The 26,520-nt window shown below is 43.2% G+C and overlaps 1 protein-coding gene across 1 annotated transcript in view; it reads right to left on the bottom strand.

Moving 5' to 3' along the window:
- Positions 1-26,520, bottom strand: part of LOC135548208 (BDNF/NT-3 growth factors receptor-like) — a 32,875-nt gene that overhangs the window by 4,576 nt on the left and 1,779 nt on the right. The window contains exons 2-17 of the mRNA XM_064977563.1: positions 24,919-24,993; positions 20,353-20,424; positions 14,352-14,420; positions 14,059-14,219; positions 12,429-12,565; positions 11,893-12,025; positions 11,132-11,446; positions 10,708-10,725; positions 10,480-10,488; positions 10,249-10,283; positions 10,036-10,135; positions 9,594-9,785; positions 8,578-8,708; positions 8,119-8,291; positions 2,330-2,570; positions 549-707 (exon numbers count right to left, since the gene is read on the bottom strand). Coding sequence (XP_064833635.1) covers positions 549-707; positions 2,330-2,570; positions 8,119-8,291; positions 8,578-8,708; positions 9,594-9,785; positions 10,036-10,135; positions 10,249-10,283; positions 10,480-10,488; positions 10,708-10,725; positions 11,132-11,446; positions 11,893-12,025; positions 12,429-12,565; positions 14,059-14,219; positions 14,352-14,420; positions 20,353-20,424; positions 24,919-24,993 — 2,020 coding nt within the window. The remainder of the gene's footprint in view (positions 1-548; positions 708-2,329; positions 2,571-8,118; positions 8,292-8,577; positions 8,709-9,593; positions 9,786-10,035; positions 10,136-10,248; positions 10,284-10,479; positions 10,489-10,707; positions 10,726-11,131; positions 11,447-11,892; positions 12,026-12,428; positions 12,566-14,058; positions 14,220-14,351; positions 14,421-20,352; positions 20,425-24,918; positions 24,994-26,520) is intronic.

Raw genomic sequence — 26,520 nt, 5'->3', positions numbered from 1 at the left:
GTAGAACATAGTAAAACATAAAAGACAAACCCTGGAATGAGAAGTTGTGTCCAAACTTTTGACTGGTACTGTAAATTCATAATACATTTCAAATCTATGTGGACAATACAAATGTGACCTACTGTAACTAAGATTAGAAAAAGAGACAACAGCAGAGTGATGTATTTGGAGATAAATCTCATCATTGGAGGTCAGGTGCTATGGTTAGGGACCTGTGTTTTGGGCTATCATGTCACATGACCTCAATTTGAACCTTTATTTTAATTATTTTCCAAAAATTACACCACAAATTAAAGCAATTGTCTGAGGATGGTGCCGGACGATCTGACATAAAAATAAAAGGAGACAGTTTGTTGAAAAAGCTTTAAATAAGAGTTTAAAATCCAGGTCATGTGACATGACTGTACAAAACACAAGTCCCTAACTATGCTACCAGTGTAGTCAATCTACTTTAGGAAAGGTTTGAGCTTCTGTCTCTGACCTTGTCATCTCAGAACCCAGAACCAAATCCCATTGAGTGCTGCTGTCTGTCATAAGAGACTACTGACCTCATTGTTGGAGAGCTGGTACCAGGGCTGCTTCCCATAGGTGAAGATCTCCCAGAGGACCACGCCCAGACTCCAAACGTCGCTCTCTGTGGTGAACCGCCTGTACATGATGCTCTCAGGAGGCATCCACCGGATGGGCAGCATGGTGTGACCCCCCACCTGGAAACAGACAAAGGATCCATCAGGAACCATCCAGGAAAACCACAGAGAAGGTCAAAGGAAGGAGATGAAGGTTAGAACAAAATGTAGTGAAGAAAATAAGCTACCCCCCGAGAAAGGGTTAAATGGATAGGTGTTGAGTCACTTAGCTCCACAAGAAGCTGAAAGGACTGAGTCAGTCAGGTCAGTAACCAACCTACACGATAAGGCCCTTGGTTAACATGACATGTACACAAATGTATATTGTGTGTGAGCCTAGAGTTCTCGTGGAATGCAATATCATGATGTGATATATAAAAATAAAATGTATTTAAACCCAACTCGCACAATTATTTTTTTGCCTGTAATGGTATTAACAATCTTCTGCCATGGCTAATATTGACATCACATGTGTCGGTTTACAATAACTGGCTAATTATTACATGTGTTGAGCCAAGTGCTGTTCAGCTGCATTCTTGGTCGTCCTATATGTGTATTAGTGAGTGGGCCTATTCATATGCTGCTATATGATTGGGGGATGATGGGTCTCAGTTACATTCATCTGTTTTGTATTGATTCTCCCCAGAGAGGGCCAGTCAGCAGCAGAGGGTACTGTTGTCTACATAGACCCTAGGACTGTGGCTGACTGGGAGACAGAACATGAACAAATCATATTACTGGCTTAAAATTACTATCTGTAATGTCTGTAGTGTTGTCTATACTATAATTTTTTTGTGTAACTTTTACCCATTTTTCGCCACAATTTCGTGGTATCCAATTGATAGTTACAGTCGTGTCTCATCACTGCAACTCCAGTATTGACACGGAAGAGGCGAAGGTCGAGAGCCGTAAGTCCTCCAAACCACAACCACAACAAGCTGCACTGCTTCTTGACACAATGCCCACTTAACCCGGTAGCCAGCTGTACCAATGTGTCGGAGGAAACACCGTGCACCTTCTGACCGTGTCAGCGTGCACTACGCCCGGCCTGCCATAGGAGTCGCTAGTGCGCGATGGGACAAGGACAACCCTGCCGGCCAAACACTCCCCTAACCCGGATGACGCTGGGCCAATTGTGCGCCGCCCCATGGCATGGGTCTCCCGGTCGCGGCCGGCTGCGACAGATTCTGGACTCTAACCCAGAATCTCTAGTGGCTGTTTATACTATTGCTCATACTATTGCTAGTGTAGACTAGATAGTAACAGCTAGCCTGGTCACCAAATTGGTTTGTGCTTTAACTAGCCAATCCCAGTGCAGCATTACAACAACAATAAAGTTGGGTAAAGCAGAAACAGATCGGGCTAGCCGCTATGGTAGATTATTTTTTCCTCACAATATGTGAAATGGGTTAGATACTGGAGGGGAGTTTTCATGAAATCTTGGTATTTTAAGAACAGTAAAAAAACAGACTTGCCTTAAAATAGTGTAGTAGAATTCACAGCAAAATTTGCATTGCAGTGTTAACGCAAAGTCAACCATGAACTCCTTGCTCAGGGAAAAAACTGCCAGTGCAATTTGCACTGTTGCCCCCTATAACCATGGAAACAGCATGTATATGCAGATTATAGAATTTGCATGTATGTATGTATGTATGTATGTATGTATGTATGTATGTATGTATGTATGTATGTATGAGACTCACTCTGTAGTAGTCGGTACTGTACACGTCCCTGGACATTCCAAAGTCCCCAATCTTGACCAGCAGGTTCTCTCCCACTAGACAGTTGCGTGTGGCCAGGTCTCTGTGGACAAAGTGCTGGGAGGCCAGGTAGACCATGCCTGCAGCAATCTGCTGGGCGATGTGCAGCATCTGGGACTGGGTCAGCTCCACCATCAGGCTATGCTGCCCATCAGCCATCAGCACCATATCAGGACCATGGGACCTGCACAACACAGGTGGGTCAGACACAATGCAAACTATAGTTACCTACAGCTGACTACAGCAAAGGATAAGTGCAAACTCATATGCTTGCATTGAAATGGAGTTCTCCAGTTTTAATTCAAATACAGTATCACCATCAAACTAACATGCAGTACCAGTCAAACGTTTGGACACACCTACTCATTCAAGGATATTTCTTTATTTTTACTATTTTCTACATTGTAAAATAACAAGGAAAGTCATGAATGTATGAAATAACACATATGGAATCATGTAGTAACCAAAAAAAGTGTTAAACAAATGGTATACAGAAGATAGCAGTCGCAAAAACCATCAAGAGCTATGATGAAATTGGCTCTCATGAGGACCGCCGTGGGAAAGAAAGACCCAGAATTACCTCTGCTGCAGAGGACAGGTTCATTACAGTTACTAGCCTCAGAAATGTCAGCCCAAATAAATGCTCCAGAGTTCAACAGACACATCTCAAAATCAAATATTCAGAGAGGACTGCGTGGATCAGGCATTCATGGTTGTATTGCTGCAAAGAAACTACTACTAAATTGCAACAGAGCTATATCTATCCTACCCTGCCTTTCTAAGGTCTTCGAAAGCCAAGTTAACAAACAGATCACCGACCATTTCGAATCCCACCGTACCTTCTCCGCTATGCAATCTGGTTTCCGAGCTGGTCATGGGTGCACCTCAGCCACGCTCACGGTCCTAACTGTCATGACGTGGCCCTCTTTGGATCTAATCTATATCTAATCTATATCTAATCTATATTTTTAATCTATATTTTTAATCTCTCTCTCTCTCTCTCTCTCAGATATTTTCTGTGAGTGCCACTGAACTGATGCTACAGGCAAAACCAAGATGAAATTTCAAACAGGAAATGGCCCAGATTCTGTAGGCGCTGTGTTCCAATGTCTCCTTTTAATGGCTGTGAATGCGCCAGGAATGAGCCTACACTTTCTGTCGTTTCCCCAAGGTGTCTGCAGCATTGTGACGTATTTGTAGGCATATCATTGGAAGATTGACCATAAGAGACTACATTTACCAGGTGCCCGCTTGGTGTCCTCCGTCGAAATTATTGCGTAATCTCCAGCTGCGTGCATGTTTCCATTTTCTTCAGAGGAGAAACACAACTGCCACGAATGATTTATCATCGAATAGATATGTGAAAAACACCTTGAGGATTGATTCTAAACAACGTTTGCCATGTTTCTGTAGATATTATGGAGTTAATTTGGAAAAAAGTTCAGCGTTGTAATGACTGAATTTTCAGGGGTTTTTTCTTAGCCAAACGTGATGAACAAAACGGAGCGATTTCTCCTACACAAATAATATTTTTGGAAAAACTGAACATTTGCTATCTAACTGACAGTCTCCTCATTGAAAACATCCGAAGTTCTTTAAAGGTAAATTATTTTATTTGAATGCTTTTCTTGTTTTTGTGAAAATGTTGCCTGCTGAATGCTAGGCTAATGCTATGCTAGCTATCAATACCTCTTACACAAATGCTTGTGTAGCGATGGTTGAAAAGCATATTTTGAAAATCTGAGATGACAGTGTTGTTAACAAAAGGCTAAGCTTGTGAGTGAATATATTTCTTTCATTTCATTTGCGATTTTCATGAATAGTTAACCTCTAGCGTCGAGCAATCCCGTATCCGGGAGCGTAATCATAGCCTCAAGCTCATTAGCATAACGCAACATTAACTATTCATGAAAATCGCAAATGAAATGAAATAAATATATTGGCTCACATGCTTAGCCTTTTGTTAACAACACTGTCATCTCAGATTTTCAAAATAATGAGCTTGAGGCTATGATTACGCTCTCGGATATGGGATTGCTTTTAAACTGTTTAATGAAAGAGAATCCAATTCCCTTTAAAATTTAACTAAGTCATTGGCCCGCCCCATGAGCATAGACATTGATCTGGCGTCATGGGACAGCCTTCTTCTTCTGTTCCAAATATAAACCCCACCTGGAGAAGCCTACTTCAGACCAAGCGTACCTCGATTACCGAGAGGGCTAAGGTTTGAGTAGAGACCATGCATTCCTTGGTTGTTGAATTCCTGACCAAACCACGTGGAGCATTGGCTACACCGGTGGAAATGGTTCAACTCTGAGACTATCGATACCGACAGAATAAGAGCAAATCTGCGATACTAATTACTAGTCTGTAGCTAGAATTTATGTCGACTGAACGTGAAGACCGACAACCGCCGAAACATCTATTCTATAAGAAGATTTCTGAATGGGACTCTGAAGTATCCATTCTAACCACGAAAGACTCCAGGGATGCAAAGAGAAGTTCAGATTAACTTTCCAACAAAAAGACAAACGATTCCTACAGAGATCATGATGACACACTGAGCGTAAATATATATATTGATTGTAATTATTCTCGAATAAGTGAGAATTCATGTGCAAAATTATTATAATTATCAACTGTGTAGTGTCACTTGTCTTTCCCGGCCTTCTCAGTCCATACCCACTTCCCCTTATCATTTCCTTGTAACCATATATATTGTTGTTTGTTATGCATTTCTGTGATTTAGTTAGTTAGTAAATAAATGATGAAGACAATTGATGTATGGATGATTCATATTGAAGGCTGGGTTCGGGCAGATAACCAACAACTTACGACCTTTGTAATGAGACTAACGTGAGGTAAAGAATAATTCATTCATTAGAAGACTAATTGATCAGATATTAAAATATCTGAAAAGTTATATTAGGAAATTATAACTTTGTAATCTGAAGATTTTCCTTGGTGCCCAAGGAAACTACAGGAATATCAATATTCAACATTCATGAAAATATAGCTTAACTCCTTGTTAATCCAGCCGCTGTGTCAGATTTCAAAACGGCTTTACGGCGAAAGCAGACCATGCGATTATCTGAGGACAGCGACCCGCATACAAACACATGAAAATAATTTTTCAACCAGGCAGGTGCGACACAAACGTCAGAAATAGCCATATAATAAATGCCTTACTTTTGAAGATCTTCTTTTTGCAATCTCAAATCTCTCAGTGACACAATGAATGGTCGTTTTGTTAGATAAATTCCTTCTTTATATCCCCAAAATGTAAATTTATTTGGCGCGTTTCATTCAGAAATACACCGGTTCCAACTCGCCCAACATGACTACAAAGTATCTAATACTTCTCCACCAACTACTTCTCAGACTGAGCTCAGTGTGTCATTGTGTCATTGTGCTCTGCAGTCTCTATGGGGGTGCCACAGGGTTCAATCCTCAGGCCGACACTTTTCTCTGTATACATCAATGATGTCGCTCTTGCTGCTGGTGATTCTCTGATCCACCTCTACACAGACGCCACCATTCTGTATACTTCTGGCCCTTCTTTAGACACTTATCTAACCTCCAGACGGGCTTCAATGCCATACAACTCTCCTTCCGTGGCCTCAAACTGCTCTTAAATGCAAGTAAAACTAAATGCATGCTCTTCAACCGATCGCTGCCAACACGTGCCCGCCCGTGCAGCACCACTACTCTGGACGGTTCTGACTTAGAATATGTGGACAACTACAAATACCTAGGTGTATGGTTAGACTGTAAACTCTCCTTCCACAGAATTGGCTTCCTATTTCGCAACAAAGCATCCTTCACTCATGCTGCCAAACATACCCTCGTAAAACTGACCATCCTACCGATCCTTGACATTGGCGATGTCATTTACAAAATAGCTCTACTCAGCAAATTGGATGCAGTCTATCACAGTGCCATCCGTTTTATCACCAAAGCCCCATATACTACCCACCACTGCAACCTGCATGCTCTCGTTGGCTGGCCCTCACCCTCACTGGGGCGGACGGGTAGCCTAGTGGTTAGAGCGTTGGACTAGTAACCGGAAGGTTGCAAGTTCAAACCCCCGAGCTGACAACCCCCGAGCTGTCGTTCTGCCCCTGAACAGGCAGTTAACCCACTAGGCCGTCATTGAAAATAAGAATTTCTTCTTAACTGACTTGCCTAGTTAAATAAAGGGTAATAAATAAAATATTCATCACCAAACCCACTGGCTCCAGGTCATCTATAAGTCGTTGCTAGGTAAAGCCCCGCCTCAGCTCAGCTCACAGCAAGCACTCCACCAGGTATATTTCACTGGTCGACCCAAAGGGAATTCCTCCTTCGGGCTACCTTTCCTTCCAGTTCTCTGCTGCCAATGACTGCAACGAACTGCAAAAATCACTGAATTTGGAGACTCATATCTCCCTCACTAGTTTTCAGCACCAGCTGTCAGAGCAGCTCCCAGATCACTGTGCCCGTACATAGCCCATCTGTAAATAGACCATCCAACTACCTCATCTTCATACTGTTATGTATTTTGCTCCTTTGCACACCAGTATCTCTACTTGCACACTCATCTTCTGCACATCTATCACTTCAGTGTTTAATTGCGATATTGTAATTATTTCGCCACTATGGCCTATTTATTGCCTTACCTCCCTTATGCTACCTCATTTACACATACTGTATATAGACTGTTTTTCTATTGTATAATTGACTGTATGTTTGTTTATTCCATGTTTATCTTTGTGTTGTTGTTTGTGTCGCACTGCTTTGTTTTATCTTGGCCAGGTCGCAGTGTTAAATGAGAACTTGTTCTCAACTAGCCTACCTGGTTAAATAAAGGTTAAATAAATAAATAAATGAAAAAATAAAGGACACCAATAATAAGAAGAGACTTGCTTGGGCCAAGAAACACAAGCAATGGTCATTAGACCGTTGGAAATCTGTCCTTTGGTCTGATGATTCGAAATTTGAGATTTTTGGTTCCAACCGCCGTGACTTTGTGAGATGCAGAGTATGTGAACGGATGATCTCCGCATGTGGAGTTCCCACCGTGAAGCATGGAGGATGATGTGTGATGGTGCTTTGCTGGTGACACTGTCAATTATTTATTTAGAATTCAATACACATTTAACCAGCATTGCTAGCACAGCATTCTGCAGCGATACGCCATCCCATCTGGTTTGCTCTTAGTGAGACTATCATTTGTTTTTCAACATAACAATAACCCAACACACCTCCAGGCTGTGTAAAGGCTATTTGACCAAGAAGGTGAGTGATGGAGTGCTGCATCAGATGACCTGGCCTCTACAATCACCCAACCTCTACCCAATTAAGATGGTTTGGGATGAGTTGGACCGCAGGGTGAAGGAAAAGCAGCCAAAAAGTGCTCAGCATATGTAGGAAAAGCATTCCAGGTGGAGCTAGTTGAGAGAATGCCAAGAGTGTGCAAAACTGTCATCAAGCAAAAGGGTGGCTACTTTATCTCAAATATATTTTGATTTGTTTACCTCTTTTTTTGGTTACTACATGATTCCGTATGTGTTATTTAATAGTTTTGATGTCTTCACCATTATTCTACAATGTAGAATATAGTCCAAATAAAGACAAATCCTTGAATGAGTAGGTGTGTCCCAACTTTTGACTGGTACACGTCTTATTTCTTTCTATTCAATACAGACACAGGAAGAATGGACACAGGTAGACATCGGGACACAGGTCGGTACCTGAGGAACTTGTTGAGGTCGCCGTGCTTCATGTACTCGAACACCATGATGAGCGGGTCGCTGTCCACACACACGCCGTAGAAGGTGACGATGTGCTCGTGCTGCAGGTTGGTCAGCAGCTCCGCCTCCCGGTGGAAGTCAGCACGGCCGCTCTCGCTGGCCTCTTTCAACGTCTGAGGAGGACAGGGATGTGTGTGCATGGGTACACATGCACACATCATTATAATAATTGATTGCTGGGATTGTTGATTTTTTTCAAAGTCTCCTTCCTACAAAGTTCAATTAAATCCAAAGAGATATTAGTTTGTGGTACTATTATCCAAAACAATGCACAATGAAAAGCACAAACTGCAATTTTTTATATCAAAGCCAGAACAAAAGACCCATTGTTTCATTATTTGACTTTTGTAAAGTGTATGTTGATAGTTTGAAATAACTGCGTGGAGGGCCGTACTTTACCTTGACAGCCACCAGGATCTTGTCCTGATCTGGAGTCAGGTTGTAGCATTCAGCCAGAAACACCTTCCCAAAGGCCCCCTCTCCCAGCTCACGCTTCAACACAATGTTGTGTCTCTTGATGTGCTGGACAACTGGGATGTAAAGAGAGACACAGTTAGGCTATGAAAAAAAGGATGTTTTGTCAAATACACCGGATAGGTGCAGTGAAATGTTTTGTTTTACAGGGTAAGCCATAGTATTTCGGCGCCCCTGGAACAAAGAACGGTTAAGAGCACATTGAAATATTTTTCTTCTTGTCGGCTCGGTTACTGGCCCAATGCTCTAGGCTATCTGCTGCCCAAGGCCCATACAAGGCCTATTAAGAAGGGTGAACTGACCAGGAAAACCTCCTGGCCCTAGTTATAATTAGTCAGGTCAAGAGGTGAAGAAAACCTCCTGGCCCTACTCATTACATACACTGAAGCTATAGCAACAGCCCTAGTCTACTGCTGTTTAGAGGATATCCACAGACGAAAATAGAATGATGTACTGTTTGCTTGTCAGACCAGTTTGGTAGCCATTATGGTAGGCGTTATGGTAGCCATTAACAGAACTACATTTCTCACAGGGCAACAAGTGCAAAAGTCAGATGTGTTTGTCTGGGTTTACCAAAGCTATCTATGGTCAGAATGTATGTCCAGTGATAGCAGGGGAGGCTCATAATAATGGCTGGAATGGAGTCAATGGAATGGTATCACATGTGGTTGATGCCATTCCATTGACTCCATTCCAGCCATTATTATGAGCCGTCCTCCCCTCAGCAACCTCCACTGAGTGATAGCCTCTCTACGGTACAGTCTGATACTACAGCATTAACTGCAGGTCACACGGCAAGAGGTCAACCAAAGTCATCGCCATGGTAACATCAGACAGGAAGTGGATGGAGAAGACAGTCCAGTCACAGTGTCCCTGTCATGGATTTATCAGAAAAATACTAGGTTACGCCACCAGCAGGACTTGGCGGCACGGTAACTCACATGTGTCCGATTTCAGCATGCTGCCAGATTGGCGGAAATACTGCGGGTTCTCGATGACAGGGATCTTTGTCATTCCAATGATCACCGCATCGTGGCTCATCTCCGAGGATGACGGGGTGTTGTTGCCGTTTGAGACGTGATGAAGAGGACTGGCAGAGTCATCATCGTTACTGATGACCGAGGAGGAGGAGCCTGAGGAGGAGGTGGAGGAGCCCAGTGGGAGGAAATATAATTATGACAGGAGTGAGAGGTCTTTTTCATGTTTGTTTGACTTCTGTATGTTGTTATGTGGCAAAACTTAAGCTGCAATGTGGTGGGACTAAATATACTGTAGAAATGTGCACAATGTTCATTATCATTTAAATGGGAATCCAACTGAGTCCTGCAAGTCTTAATACAGGTCTGGAAAACAACTCAATTGAGATTAAAGAGAAAAGCTTACCCTTCATCCCAAACTTAGAGTTTCTTCCGTATTTCAGAATGATCACCATCAGAACACATACAATTAATGCCACACCAGCGATTCCCACCACTACGTACACCTGGGAAAACACCATTCGACAACATAAAATACCTGCCAATATCAGTGCACTACATTATAGTACTGTATATAAATAACCATGCATGACAAATGATGGCGTGTATGTTAACTTACTGCAACACTGTCGTCTATTGGGGGTAGTGGTGAGTCTGAGAGAAAAATACATATTTAATACAGAATGAAAATAGCATTAAGCATACAAACATTTACATTGAAGTACATGATCTAATCTAATTTCCTCTCAAACGCTGAAAATACTGTCTGGTTGGGATATGTACAGTATTAAAGATGTGTTAGCTTCGTCACGTAAAGTTGACCACAGGATTTCAAAGTTAAAGCACCTACCAGTGGTGTCTAGGGACCAGCATGGTGACGATATCCCACAGCACAGGACGAGCAGTGGACAGAGGACATTGAAATGATAACAAGGCAGGAATCGTCAATCTGTCATTATCCCTAAACTCTTAAACTTCATGCCATGTCAAGAGAAAAACGCATACATACATGTCTCTGTAACAGCAAATTTTAGAATGATAATTCTTAGTAAAATTCAACGTCTAAAGAAATACTTACAAGGGTAATATGGCTGTTCTGAAAAAAGTGAAAAGGGGAGTTGCCGTGTTATGCATACACATCCGTTACATACACTATGCTATACAGAAAACAGTATATTCTCAGAAAAACAGAGTGCCATGTAGAACCATTTGTCCCCGTAGGAGACTTCAGGTCGTATAGAACTATTTTGGTTCCACATAGAATATCTGGTTCCAAATAAAACCCTTGAAAGGATGCTATTTGTAACCAAAAAGGGTTTTATCTGACCCGATCTGGAAACTGGAAACTGATCTGTTCTATCTGAAAACTTCTTTCAGGTCCTACGGGGACAGGTCGTTCTACATAGCGCTCTTTTTTTCAGAGAGTGTACAAAACCGCTTATATCCATTATATAACATCTTATATAGAATTGCAGTAACTATAAATGAAACAGGAGTGAGACCTGAGGGATAGTCGCCCTCGTCTGGCGGGAGCAGGAAGTGGGCGTCAATTACTTTCTGGTCCTCCCCGAACTCGTTCCTGGCCACCAGCGTATACTGCCCGTTGTGGATGTGAGTCGGGTTGGCAAGCTGCAGGCAGCCGTGGTGAACGCTTCCAAGGCTCTTGTGGATCTCAGTCTTGATATACTCTTGTTCGTGGAGCTCCTGGTCCTGGTGGTACCACTGCAGCTCGGGCTTGGGGTTCCCGGTCACACTGAAAGGGATACACCAGTGGTGGAGTCTCAATGGCTCCAGCAGCTCCAGGATAGTGGGGCAAACTGACAGACAACAGGAACAGGAAAGGAAGAATAGTCACAGGATACTGGGAGTGGGTGCTAGACACGTGGAAGGAGGTCTGGAGGAGTGTCGTGGGAGGGATGGGGGGAGGGTATGGTATGGTAAGGCATTGAGGGCAACCAGGAGCTGAACAGGAGGAGAAGAGTATGGCAATGTGACAGGAAGACATGTAGAGTCAAACAGATTGTTGAGGGATAGTGGACAGTACTAAAGGAGAAGTGAGAAATATTATTTTCAGTAAGGACACAGAGTCACCAGACGAAGTCTTTCAGAATGTAGACCACAAATATAAGGATGCTATAGATCCAGGAAAAAACACTGTAGTATCATCTGTGAAAATGACATTTTACATTTTGCAACCACAGTGCCAGAATAAAATGTAAATAAAAAAGGCACATGTACTCAACACAACAGAACACGTCCTTACAGAGGATGTTGAGTTGGAGGTAAGCCTCAGTTTGGCCGACTACGTTCTCCACATTGCAAGTGATCACTCTGCCGTTGTCCGAAGGCGAGAGACCTGACAGTGTCAGATTGCTTTCCAGCTCCAAGACATTGACCTGTAAATACATTTATCATTATTAGCGCAATAATTAGTAGTATTATTAATAGTTACATATAATACATTGTAGATACAGTTAACATATCATTGTGATCATAGTGAAAAATCTGGAGTTAAAATGTTAAATGCTGTAAGTTCTAAAACACCTTCTAAAAGTATGGAATAATGTACTGCTATTATTATAATACAATTAGATATTGCTTTTCATAATATATGTATTGAAATGTAAAAACTTGTGACAAGTTTCATGTAAAATAATGAATCAAATGTAGTGTCATGTGGTTCAGTTACATATAAAGCCAGGAGTTATTCCATGCCAACATGGCCTCATCATCCTAGCTCTAGTAACAGTCAGAGGATTGTGCCTTCATAATATACCAAAACAAAGAACATCATCTCACCTCATAGCTGGTGAAGATGGTGTCCAAATTCCACGTGATCTCAGGGGCAGGAGACCCTGTTGCACTGCACACTGCTGTGACATCACTTCCCTCCGTCTTTGTGACGATAGAGGGACTGACCTCCACTGCGGGAGCCTCTGTGAGACAAACGTAAACAGAACTTTTAACAACGTTGTTTTACTGTACAAATCAAATCAAAATGTATTAGTCCCATGCCCGAATACAACAGGTGAAATGCTTACTTACAAGCCCCTAACCAATGCAGTTTTAAAAAATACAGATAAGAATAAGAAATAAAAGTAACAAGTAATTAAAGAGCAGCAGTGAAATAACAATAGCAAGACTATACACAGGTACCGATACAGAGTCAATGTGTGGGGGCACCGGTTATTTGAGGTAGTATGTACATATAGGTAGAGTTATTAAAGTGACTATGCATAGATGACAACAGAGGGTAGCAGTGGTGTAAAGAGGGGGTGGCACTGCAAATAGTCTGGGTAGCCATTTGATTAGATGTTCAGGAGTCTTATGGCCTGGGGGTAGAAGCTGTTTAGAAGCCTCTTGGACCTAGACTTGGTGCTCCGGTACCGCTTGCCATGCGGCAGCAGAGAGAACAGTCTATGACTAGGGTGGCTGGAGTCTTTGACAAATTTTTGGGCCATCCTCTGACACCGCCTGGTATAAAGATCCTGGATGACAGGAAGCTTAGCCCCAGTGATGTACTGGGCCGTAAGTACTACCTTCTGCAGTGCCTTGTGGTCAGAGGCCGAGCAGTTGCCATACCAGGCAGTGATGCAACCAGTCAGGATGCTCTCGATGGTGCAGCTGTAGAACCTTTTGAGGATCTGAGGACCCATGCCAAATCTTTTCAGTTTCCTGAGGGGAAAGAGATTTCGTCATGCCCTCTTCACAACTGTCTTGGTGTGCTTGGACCTTGTTAGTTTGTTGGCGATGTGGACACCAAGGAACTTGAAGCTCTCAACCTGCTCCAATGCAGCCCCGTCAATGAGAATGGGGGCATGCTCGGTCCTCTTTTTCCTGTAGTCCACAATCATCTCTTTTGTCTTGATCACGTTGAGAGAGAGGTTGTTGTCCTGGCATCACCCGGCCAGCTCTCTGACATCCTCCCAATATGCTGTCTCGTCATTGTCGGCGATCAGGCCTACCACTGTTGTGTCATTGACAAATTTAATGATGGTGTTGGAGTCATGCATGCTCGCAGTACACATCCTAGTAATCCGTCTGGCACTGCGGCCTTGTGAATATTGACCTGTTTAAAGGTCTTACTCACATCGGCTGCGCAGAACGTGATCACACAGTCTTCTGGAACAGCTGGTGCTCGCATGCATGTTTCAGTGTTATTTGCCTCAAGCATAGTCACTGGTGCTTCCTGCTTTAATTGTTGCATGTAAGCAGGAATCAGGAGGATATAATTATGGTCAGATTTGCCAAATGGAGGGTGAGGGAGAGCTTTGTATGTGTCTCCATGTGTGGAGTATAGGTGGTCTTTTTCTTTTTCTCTGGTTGTGCGCACACATTCTCTGCAACCATTCTCTCTCTCTCTCTCTCTCTCTCTCTCTCTCTCTCTCTCTCTCTCTCTCTCTTTCTCTCTCTCTCTCGTTGGCATTACCACAATCAGGGAGAATTAATCTGGAGATGGCCCTCCTCACTCCAAGGTCGTCTATGCATTTCAGCTGTTGACTTTCTGAACTGTCAATGTCCTCTTGCAGCCTCAGTTTGATCCACATGTTCTCACATACACACTCCAGAGGGTTACCAGACAGGAGAGGACTAGAGGGGAAAAAAACTGAGCATTAACACACACACACACACAGTACGCTCAAATACTTCCTATCACATATTTATTGGCATTTTATTTATAACATAAGTCCCATAACATAGTAAATAGAGATAGGTACTTACAAAGATGTCATGTTTAAGTTTATGAATGTCCTCCAGGACAGTGTTGACAAGTTATTGTCTCTCAGATTCCTACAAGTCAAAGTAATACATCATAAAGGTTACAATGAAACAACTCATGTAGGTCAAACATAAATAATACAATCAATTTATATAACCAGTGTGTCGCTACAACAAAACAGTATGTGATGTTGGAACACTTGCTCTATTTGCTCTATCACCTTTCAAATGTTGCACCTTGTACAGTTTAACTATGCATGAAAAAGTATGGTTTCGATCGTCCAGCCATTATCTTTGCATTGTGCGGACAGGACTCCTTCCTCCCTTACGCCTCTCCTACTGATTAGAATTATTTCCTTGATTGGCAGTAACATAGATTTAGTAATTAGAATACTAGAATGGACTTGAACCTTCTAATGATGGGATAAAGGTCAGCCATTTTGGTCAGGGAGTTGGTCAACTGTGGTTTTCCAGTGATTTGAAAACATATTGTGTAAGGGGTTGTAACCAAAACTATTTACCAATAGATTCATTCTGAACAGAACCATTCTTTTTTTGTTCCATTCCACTGTTCCAGGGGGGTGGGGGGCTTGAAATAGTGGCCATCTTGGTATGACATGCTTTATCTGAATTGAGGGCCACAGTATTATACCTACAAAGGAGTGGCTTCTTTAGAGGAACATTGAATGTCTTTGAACCTCTGAAAGTTGGACCAGTGCTAGCTAGCTAGTGAACATGCTTGTGTGTGCAGAGCGGCACCAGAATTAAAAACCTTCTAAATGAAAAGCTTCTAAAGTCTTACCTTTTTGTAGTTAATAAATCCAATGTGAATGGATGAAAAGGTTCATCCATTCTTCTCCAATTAAAAATCCCTCTCTAATTTCTTAATCACGCTTGTAACGCCATGAGTAGGCTACAGTAACCTATACTTCAGAGGGAGAGGGGCACGTTGCCTACACACACACATATAGGCAATGATTTACAGCTGGCAGGCAGACACTGGAATAAGTTTATGTGTGACGGTATGAGGGCTTTGGCATAGGTGCCTTGTTGCATTATTTGTGGGACTGAAGAAAAAAAATGCCCAGAACATAAAATAAAGTTATTAACTGGTTCCCATGCTTTTCAAATGACGGTTCTGTTCCGGAACAGTATAGAGCACTTTCGTTCCCTTTTCTGATTCTGTTCCTTCCTTTATTTTCAGGTTTTTGCTTCTGTTCCCTGAACTGGTTCCAACCCCTGTGTAAAATAATGAAGTTTAAGAATTTATCCACACTGTAGCTAGCGAGCCAGATGCTTTTAGAGGAATTAAAAAAGATACATATATTTAATCAGGCAAGTCAGTTAAAAACAAATTCTTATTTACAATGACGGCCTACCCCGGTCAAACCCGGAAACCGCTGGGCAAATTGTGCGCTGCCCCATGAGACTCACAGCCGGATGTGATACAGCCTGGATTATAACCAAGGACTGTAGTGATGCCTCTTGCACTGAGATGCAGTGCCGTAGACCGCTGCACAACTCAGGTTCCCAATGATTCCATACATCTTTTTTATTTTAGTTTTTATTTTTACCCCTTTTTCTCTCCCCAATTGTTTTTAGTAGCTACTATGTTGTCTCATCGTTACAACTCCTGTACGGGAGAGACGACGGTTGAAAGTCATGCGTCCTCTGATACACAACCCAACCAAGCCGCACTGCTTCTTAACACAGCGCCATCCAACCTGGAAGCCAGCCGCACCAATGTGTCGGAGGAAACACCATGCACCTGGCAACCTTGGTTAACGCGCACTGTGCCCGGCCCGCCACAGGAGTAGCTGGTGCACGATGAGACAAGGATGTCCCTACCGGCCAAACCCTCCCTAACCCGGATGACGCTAGGCCAATTGTGCGTCGCCCCACGGACCTCCCGGTCGCGGCCGGTTACGACAGAGCCTGGGCGCAAACCCAGAGTCTCTGGTGGCACAGCTGGCGCTGCAGTACAGCGCTCTTAACCACTGCGCCACCTGGAAGGCCACTTCCATACATTTTAATGAATTAACTGCCAATACGCCAACATTCCAATCAAACAATGCAGTCAATCCACAGTCATTCACAGGCTGAAATCTGTTGATGGTAGGATTTAGACAAGTTGTAAATGCAACAAGTACTGATATTGCATCATATAATAGCACTCAGCTTTCCAAGAAAACAAAAATGTAGACATTTATGGCCTGTTTACATATTTTTAGAGGCTATCTATATAGAAAATTGATATATAACCCATATAAACTGCATTTATAATTACATTACACTTTTAGGTTGACAATAATTTTATTACATAGTTGCACCCCTAAAAACTAAAAACATTTCTCATAAGAAACTAGCTCCCTGGTACACAGAAAATACCCGAGCTCTGAAGCAAGCTTCCAGAAAATTGGAACGGAAATGGCGCCACACCAAACTGGAAGTCTTCCGTCTAGCTTGGAAAGACAGTACCGTGCAGTACCGAAGAGCCCTTACTGCTGCTCGATCATCCTATTTTTCTAACTTAATTGAGGACAATAAGAACAATCCAAAATTCCTTTTTGATACGGTCGCAAAGCTAACTAAAAAGCAGCATTCCCCAAGAGAGGATGACTTTCACTTTAGCAGTGATAAATTCATGAACTTCTTTGAGGAAAAAATTATGATTATTAGAAAGCAAATTACAGACTCCTCCTTAAATCTGCGTATTCCTTCAAAGCTCAGTTGTCCTGAGTCTGCACAACTCTGCGTGGACCTAGGATCAAGAGAGACGCTCAAGTGTTTTAGTACTATATCTCTTGACACAATGATGAAAATAATCATGGCCTCTAAACCTTCAAGCTGCTTACTGGACCCTATTCCAACTAAACTACTGAAAGAGCTGCTTCCTGTGCTTGGCCCTCCTATGTTGAACATAATAAACGGCTCTCTATCCACCGGATGTGTACCAAACTCACTAAAAGTGGCAGTAATAAAGCCTCTCTTGAAAAAGCCAAACCTTGACCCAGAAAATATAAAAAACTATCGGCCTATATCGAATCTTCCATTCCTCTCAAAAATCTTAGAAAAGGCTGTTGCTCAGCAACTCACTGCCTTCCTGAAGACAAACAATGTATATGAAATGCTTCAGTCTGGTTTTAGACCCCATCATAGCACTGAGACGGCACTTGTGAAGGTGGTAAATGACATTTTAATGGCATCGGACCGAGGCTCTGCATCTGTCCTCGTGCTCCTAGACCTTAGTGCTGCTTTTGATACCATCGATCACCACATTCTTTTGGAGAGATTGGAAACCCAAATTGGTCTACACGGTCAAGTTCTGGCCTGGTTTAGATCTTATCTGTCGGAAAGATATCAGTTTGTCTCTGTGGATGGTTTGTCCTCTGACAAATCAACTGTAAATTTCGGTGTTCCTCAAGGTTCCGTTTTAGGACCGCTGTTGTTTTCACTATATATTTTACCTCTTGGGGATGTTATTCGAAAACATAATGTTAACTTTCACTGCTATGCGGATGATACACAGCTGTACATTTCAATGAAACATGGTGAAGCCCCAAAATTGCCCTCGCTAGAAGCATGTGTTTCAGACATAAGGAAGTGGATGGCAGCAAACTTTCTACTTTTAAACTCGGATAAAACAGAGATGCTTGTTCTAGGTCCCAAGAAACAAAGAGATCTTCTGTTGAATCTGACAATTAATCTTAATGGTTGTACAGTCATCTCAAATAAAACTGTGAAGGACCTCGGCGTTACTCTGGACCCTGATCTCTCTTTTGAAGAACATATCAAGACCATTTCAAGGACAGCTTTTTTCCATCTACGTAACATTGCAAAAATCAGAAACTTTCTGTCCAAAAATGATGCAGAAAAATTAATCCATGCTTTTGTCACTTCTAGGTTAGACTACTGCAATGCTCTACTTTCCGGCTACCCGGATAAAGCACTAAATAAACTTCAGTTAGTGCTAAATACGGCTGCTAGAATCCTGACTAGAACCAAAAAATTTGATCATATTACTCCAGTGCTAGCCTCCCTACACTGGCTTCCTGTCAAAGCAAGGGCTGATTTCAAGGTTTTACTGCTAACCTACAAAGCATTGCATGGGCTTGCTCCTACCTATCTCTCTGATTTGGTCCTGCCGTACATACCTACACGTACGCTACGGTCACAAGACGCAGGCCTCCTAATTGTCCCTAGAATTTCTAAGCAAACAGCTGGAGGCAGGGCTTTCTCCTATAGAGCTCCATTTTTATGGAACGGTCTGCCTACCCATGTCAGAGACGCAAACTCGGTCTCAACCTTTAAGTCTTTACTGAAGACTCATCTCTTCAGTGGGTCATATGATTGAGTGTAGTCTGGCCCAGGAGTGGGAAGGTGAACGGAAAGGCTCTGGAGCAACGAACCACCCTTGCTGTCTCTGCCTGGCCGGTTCCCCTCTTTCCACTGGGATTCTCTGCCTCTAACCCTATTACAGGGGCTGAGTCACTGGCTTGCTGGGGCTCTCTCATGCCGTCCCTGAGGGGGTGCGTCACCTGAGTGGGTTGATTCACTGATGTGGTCATCCTGTCTGGGTTGGCGCCCCCCTTGGGTTGTGCCGTGGCGGAGATCTTTGCGGGCTATACTCAGCTTTGTCTCAGGATGGTAAGTTGGTGGTTGAAGATATCCCTCCAGTGGTGTGGGGGCTGTGCTTTGGCATAGTGGGTGGGGTTATATCCTTCCTGTTTGGCCCTGTCCGGGGGTGTCCTCGGGTGGGGCCACAGTGTCTCCTGACCCTCCTGTCTCAGCCTTCAGTATTTATGCTGCAGTAGTTTATGTGTCGGGGGCTGGGGTCAGTTTGTTATATCTGGAGTACTTCTCCTGTCCAATTCGGTGTCCTGTGTGAATCTAAGTGTGCGTTCTCTAATTCTCTCCTTCTCTCTCTCGGAGGACCTGAGCCCTAGGACCATGCCCCAGGACTACCTGACATGATGACTCCTTGCTGTCCCCAGTCCACCTGGCCGTGCTGCTGCTCCAGTTTCAACTGAACCGCGGCCCTAGGACCATGCCCCAGGACTACTTGACATGATGACTCCTTGCTGTCCCCAGTCCACCTGGCCGTGCTGCTGCTCCAGTTTCAACTGTTCTGCCTTATTATTATTCGACCATGCTGGTCATTTATGAACATTTGAACATCTTGGCCATGTTCTGTTATAATCTCTACCCGGCACAGCCAGAAGAGGACTGGCCACCCCACATAGCCTGGTTCCTCTCTAGGTTTCTTCCTAGGTTTTGGCTTTTCTAGGGAGTTTTTCCTAGCCACCGTGCTTCTACACCTGCATTGCTTGCTGTTTGGGGTTTTAGGCTGGGTTTCTGTACAGCACTTTGAGATATCAGCTGATGTACGAAGGGCTATATAAATAAATTTGATTTGATTTGATTTGATTTGATTACACCATTTCTTATATATCATGTCTTACTTTTATTTTCCTGCATAAGTCAAATCAGGATTATGCCTCTACTGCCATTCATTCTAATTAGACTGGTTTGGATTCCTTCCTGACCAATATGGCTGCCATTTTCACCCTATTCTGGAACTTTTTTGGTTTAATGACATAGCTCTAGTAATTTAATAGGATCTCTATTGTCAGTGATCACACAGCTCAGTTAAACATAATGTTCCTCACTGTTTGCTGAGCTTGTTGTCCTGTTACCCAGTCATGAGCCTTACCATGCCCTGGTCCCAGATCGTTATGTGCTTGAGCCAACTCCTTCGACTATACATCATCATGCCAATCCATGCAGATCTGGACCATAATTACCACACAACTAGAAGTCATGACTTCAGTGTGAGGTAAATAGTAAAAATCTACTTCCCTATAATATGAACTTGGCTTAATTGTTTTTGACTGGCTTGTGGCCCCTAGATTTTCTCTTTGAGAGTACATTAACTAAATCTGTGAGGAGAAGGATGAGAAGAAAAACACCAAACAGAGGATCAATCAAAGACTACAGCACTTACAGATATTGAAGTCTTGTATTGTTGAAAAAGGCTTCTGATGAGATAGAAGTCAGTCCCGTATTTGTCACAGTTCTGGTTCAGAGAGGGAGATTTAGAAAGAGAGAACTTTTTAAAAGTCAATTACACATTAACAAAGTTCAGCATAACCTACTCTACATTTGTGGCTAAAAGGTTTGAGAATGACACAAATATTAATTTTCAAAGTCTACTGCCTCCGTTTGTATGATGGCAATTTGCATATCCTCCAGAATGTTATGAAGAGTGATCAGATGAATTGCAATTAATTGCAAAGTCCCCTTTTGCCATGAAAATGAACTGAATCCCCCAAAAACCATTTCCACTGCATTTCAGCCCTGCCACAGACCAGCTGACATCATGTCAGTGATTCTCTCGTTAACACAGGTGTGAGTGTTGATGAGGACAAGGCTGGAGATCACTGTCATGCTGATTGAATTCGAATAACAGACTGGAAGCTTCAAAAACAGGGTGGTGCTTGGAATCATTGTTCTTCCTCTGTCAGCCATGGTTACCTGCAAGGAAACACGTGCCGTCATCATTGCTTTGCACAAAAGGGGCTTCATGGGCAAGGATATTGCTGCCAGTAAGATTGAACCTAAATCAACCATTTATTGGATCATCAAGAACTTCAAGGAGAGCGATTCAATTGTTGTGAAGAAGGCTTCAGGGCGCCCAAGAAAGTCCAGCTAGTGCCAGGACCGTCTCCTAAAGTTGATTCAGCTGTGGGATCGGGGCACCACCAGCACAGAGCTTGTTCAGGAATGGCAGCAGGCAGGTGTGAGTGCGTCTGCACGCACAGTGAGCCGAAGACTTTTGGAGGATGGCCTGGTGTCAAGAAGGGCAGAAAAGAAGCCACTTCTCTCCAGGAAAAACATCAGGGACAGACTGATATTCTGCAAAAGGTACAGGGATTGGACTGCTGAGGACTGGGGTAAAGTAATTTCCTCTGGTGAATCTCCTTTTCGATTGTTTGGGGCATCAGGAAAAAAGCTTGTCCGGAGAAGACAAGTTGAGCGCTACCATCAGTAGTCCTGTGTCATGCCAACAGTAAAGCATCCTGAGACCATTCATGTGTGGGGTTGCTTCTCAGCCAAGGGAGTGGGCTCACTCACTATTTTGCCTAAGAACACAGCCATGAATAAAGAATGGTAGCAATACATCCCCCGAGTGCAACTTCTCCCAACCATGGTGACGAACAATGCCTTTTCCAGCATGATGGAGCACCTTGCCATCAGGCAAAAGTGATAACTAAGTTGTTCAGGGAACAAAACATCGATATTTTGGGTCCGTGGCCAGGAAACTCCCCAGACCTTAATCCCATTGAGAATTTCTGGTCAATCCTCAAGACGCAGGTGGACAAACAAAAACCCACAGATTCTGACAAACTCCAAGCATTGATTATGCAAGAATGGGCTGCCATCAGTCAAGATACAAATACAGGAACTCAAATCCTTCTGTTCACCTGATTTAGAATTCCTCACAATCAAATGTCGACCGCATTACCTACCAAGAGAATTCTCTTCGATTATAATCACAGCCGTATATATTCCCCCCCAAGCAGACACATCGATGGCTCTGAACAAACTTTATTTGACTCTTTGCAAACTGGAATCCGTACATCCTGAGGCTGCATTCATTGTAGCTGGGGATTTTAACAAGGCTAATCTGAAAACAAGACTCCCTAAATTGTATCAGCATATCGATTGCGCAACCAGGGTTGGCAAAACCTTGGATCATTGTTATTCTAACTTCCGCGACGCATATAAGGCCCTGCCCCGCCCTCCTTTCGGAAAAGCTGACCACGACTCCATTTTGCTGATACCTGCCTACAGACAGAAACTAAAACAAGAAGCTCCCACGCTGAGGTCTGTCCAACGCTGGTCCGACCAAGCTGATTCTACACTTCAAGACTGCTTCCATCACGTGGACTGGGATATGTTTCGTATTGCGTCAGACAACAACATTGACGAATACGCTGATTCGTTGTGCGAGTTCATTAGAACGTGCATTGAAGATGTCGTTCCCATAGCAACGATTAAAACATTCCCAAACCAGAAACCGTGGATTGATGGCAGCATTCGCGTGAAACTGAAAGCGCGAACCACTGCTTTTAATCAGGGCAAGGTGACTGGAAACATGACCGAATACAAACAGTGCAGCTATTCCCTCCGCAAGGCAATCAAACAAGCTAAGCGTCAGTATAGAGACAAAGTAGAATCTCAATTCAACGGCTCAGACACAAGAGGTATGTGGCAGGGTCTACAGTCAATCACGGATTACAAAAAGAAAACCAGCCCAGTCACGGACCAGGATGTCTTGCTCCCAGGCAGACTAAATAACTTTTTTGCCCGCTTTGAGGACAATACAGTGCCACTGACAAGGCCTGCAACGAAAACATGCGGACTCTCCTTCACTGCAGCCGAGGTGAGTAAAACATTTAAACGTGTTAACCCTCGCAAGGCTGCAGGCTCAGACGGCATCCCCAGCCGCGCCCTCAGAGCATGCGCAGACCAGCTGGCTGGTGTGTTTACGGACATATTCAATCAATCCCTATACCAGTCTGCTGTTCCCACATGCTTCAAGAGGGCCACCATTGTTCCTGTTCCCAAGAAAGCTAAGGTAACTGAGCTAAACGACTACCGCCCCGTAGCACTCACTTCCGTCATCATGAAGTGCTTTGAGAGACTAGTCAAGGACCATATCACCTCCACCCTACCTGACACCCTAGACCCACTCCAATTTGCTTACCGCCCAAATAGGTCCACAGACGATGCAATCTCAACCACACTGCACACTGCCCTAACCCATCTGGACAAGAGGAATACCTATGTGAGAATGCTGTTCATCGACTACAGCTTGGCATTTAACACCATAGTACCCTCCAAGCTCGTCATCAAGCTTGAGACCCTGGGTCTCGACCCCGCCCTGTGCAACTGGGTACTGGACTTCCTGACGGGCCGGCCCCCGGTGGTGAGTGTAGGCAACAACATCTCCACCCCGCTGATCCTCAACACTGGTGCCCCACAAGGGTGCGTTCTGAGCCCTCTCCTGTACTCCCTGTTCACCCACGACTGCGTGGCCACGCACGCCTCCAACTCAATCATCAAGTTTGCGGACGACACAACAGTGGTAGGCTTGATTACCAACAACGACGAGACGGCCTACAGGGAGGAGGTGAGGGCCCTCGGAGTGTGGTGTCAGGAAAATAACCTCACACTCAATGTCAACAAAACTAAGGAGTTGATTGTGGAGAGGGTAGTAAGTTTTAAGTTCCTCGGCATACACATCACAGACAAACTGAATTGGTCAACCCACACAGACAGCATCGTGAAGAAGGCGCAGCAGCGCCTCTTCAACCTCAGGAGGCTGAAGAAATTCGACTTGTCACCAAAAGCACTCACAAACTTCTACAGATGCACAACCGAGAGCATCCTGGCGGGCTGTATCACTGCCTGGTACGGCAACTGCTCCGCCCACAACTGTAAGGCGGGTAGTGAGGTCTGCACAATGCATCACCGGGGGCAAACTACCTGCCCTCCAGGACACCTACACCACCCGATGTTACAGGAAGGCCATAAAGATCATCAAGGACAGCAACCACCCGAGCCACTGCCTGTTCCCCCCTCTATCATCCAGAAGGCGAGGTCAGTACAGCTGCATCAAAGCTGGGACCGAGAGACTGAAAAACAGCTTCTATCTCAAGGCCATCAGACTGTTAAACAGCAACCACTAACATTGAGTGGCTGCTGCCAACACACTGACTCAACTCCAGCCACTTTAATAATGGGAATTGATGGGAAATTATGTAAAATATATCACTAGCCACTTTAAACAATGCTACCTAATATAATGTTTACATACCCTACATTATTCATCTCATATGTATACGTATATACTGTACTCTATATCATCTACTGCATCTTTATGTAATACATCTATCACTAGCCACTTTAACTATGCCACTTTGTTTACATACTCATCTCATATGTATATACTGTACTCGATACCATCTACTGTATCTTGCCTATGCTGCTCTGTACCATCACTCATTCATATATCTTTATGTACATATTCTTTATCCCCTTACACTTGTGTGTATAAGACAGTAGTTTTGGAATTGTTAGTTAGATTACTTGCTGGTTATTACTGCATTGTCGGAACTAGAAGCACAAGCATTTCGCTACACTCGCATTAACATCTGCTAACCATGTGTATGTGACAAATACAATTTGATTTGATTTGGATGTGGCCTAGAAGTTAATTGACAGCATGCCAGGGTGGATTGCAGAGGTCTTGAAAAAGAAGGGTCAACACTGAAAATACTTACTCTTTGCATCAACGTCATGTAATTGTCAATAAAAGCCTTTGACACTTATGAAATGCTTGTAATTATACTTCAGTATTCCATAGTAACATCTGACAAAAATATCTAAAGACACTGAAGCAGCAAACTTTGTGGAAATTAATATTTGTGTCATTCTCAAAACCTTTGGCCATGACATATTCCATAACATGCTACAATAGCATTTGAGTAGTACTAATACTTACAGATTTCTGAGATTCGAGTAGTACTTCAAGCTGTTATCATTAATGTCAAATAGTCGATTTTGATTTGCAATGTATCTGTAAAATTGAAATACAACATTTACAAATTATTATTATTATAAATAAAGTACATTCACATGTTCTTGTCCCTAAATTAGTATTTTAAATAGCACTCCCTTTCAAAATTCTTCATAAAGAAACTCCAGCACACTGACATTCTTGTATGGTCCACAATGTATGGTAAAGCAACGTGTTGGTCAATAGACCTTCACCAAGGTTTAAAAAGTACACCTCAAGCCATTTTTAGGACTTTAGTGTCTGATGATATACAGGGGCAATAAATGGATAGTATTTTCAAACATATGGAAATATCTGAGTATTTGGCCATCATGCCCACGTTGGGCAGTTTTACAGGATTCTGAACTGTTTTGATAGTGGTAGAAACTGGTGTCTCTTCAGATACTCCTCCAAATACTTTATCTACTGACTAGAACAGCTAAGATGATAGATACATCTTCATGCTAGAGTACACAACTCCTGGATGGGTGATGGTGGTTTAGAATTAACTAGATGTTACATTTTCAATCTTTAATGAGAATGCCTTGTATGCCAAGGTGACATGCCCGTAGACCGTCATCAATGAAGGTTTTCCTTTGATTAAAGTAAGGAAGGTGGACAGGGTTTCGGACAAGACAGTTAAATAAAACACCACCCTGTCTAGATGTTTGGCACCTGCATGCTGGTGTCGATAGTTTGCTCACTATCTGGATTTGTTTAGGAGCCATGTACGTGACAGGCACACTAATCTACAGTACTCTACACTAGGCTACATCTTACTCTGAGAATGATATGAGCCTGAATATACATGTATTGTTTAGACATACTGTACTGAAATATGGCAAATCTACAGGCCTACATATGCTGCAATAACAAGCCTGATACAATTCACTATCACCAACAACTTTCAGTGGTAAGGACTATAGACTATCTTCTCTATACAGACTTCACCCCGTGCACCTCTGGCAATTCAAAAAATTGTGGCCTAAGCCTAATAAATGGCAAGCAAACTGTCTTATACACATACCACTGTGACCTTGAGCTACATACACTGCCATCGGAAAGTATTCAGACCCCTTGACATTTTTCCTCATCAATCTACACACAATACCCCATAATGAAAACGCAAAAACAGGTTTTTATAAAGGTAATTTTAAAAAAAATAAAAAATGAAATATCAAAATTACTTAAGTATTCAGACCATTTACTCTGTACTTTGTTGAAGCATCGTTGGCAGTGATTACAGCCTTGAGTCTTTTTGGGTATGACACTACAAGCTTGGCACACCTGTATTAGGGGAGTTTCTCCCATTCTTATCTGCAGATCCTATCAAGCTCTGTCAGGTTGGATGGGGAGCCTCGCTGCACAGCTATTTTCAGGTCTCTCCAGAGATGTTCGATCAGGTTCAATGCCGGGCTATGGCTGGGCCACTCAAGGACATTCAGAGAATTGTCCCGAAGCCCGTCCTGGGTTGTCTTGGCTGTGTGCATTGGGTCGTTGTCCTGTTGGAAGGTGAATCTTTGCCCCAGTCTGAGGTCCTGAGCACTT

Source organism: Oncorhynchus masou, chromosome 11 (assembly GCF_036934945.1).
Source record: "Oncorhynchus masou masou isolate Uvic2021 chromosome 11, UVic_Omas_1.1, whole genome shotgun sequence".
Taxonomy (NCBI): domain Eukaryota; kingdom Metazoa; phylum Chordata; class Actinopteri; order Salmoniformes; family Salmonidae; genus Oncorhynchus; species Oncorhynchus masou.
The sequence above is the reverse complement of the archived record's forward strand: the minus strand, read 5'-3'. Positions and strand labels throughout refer to the sequence as shown.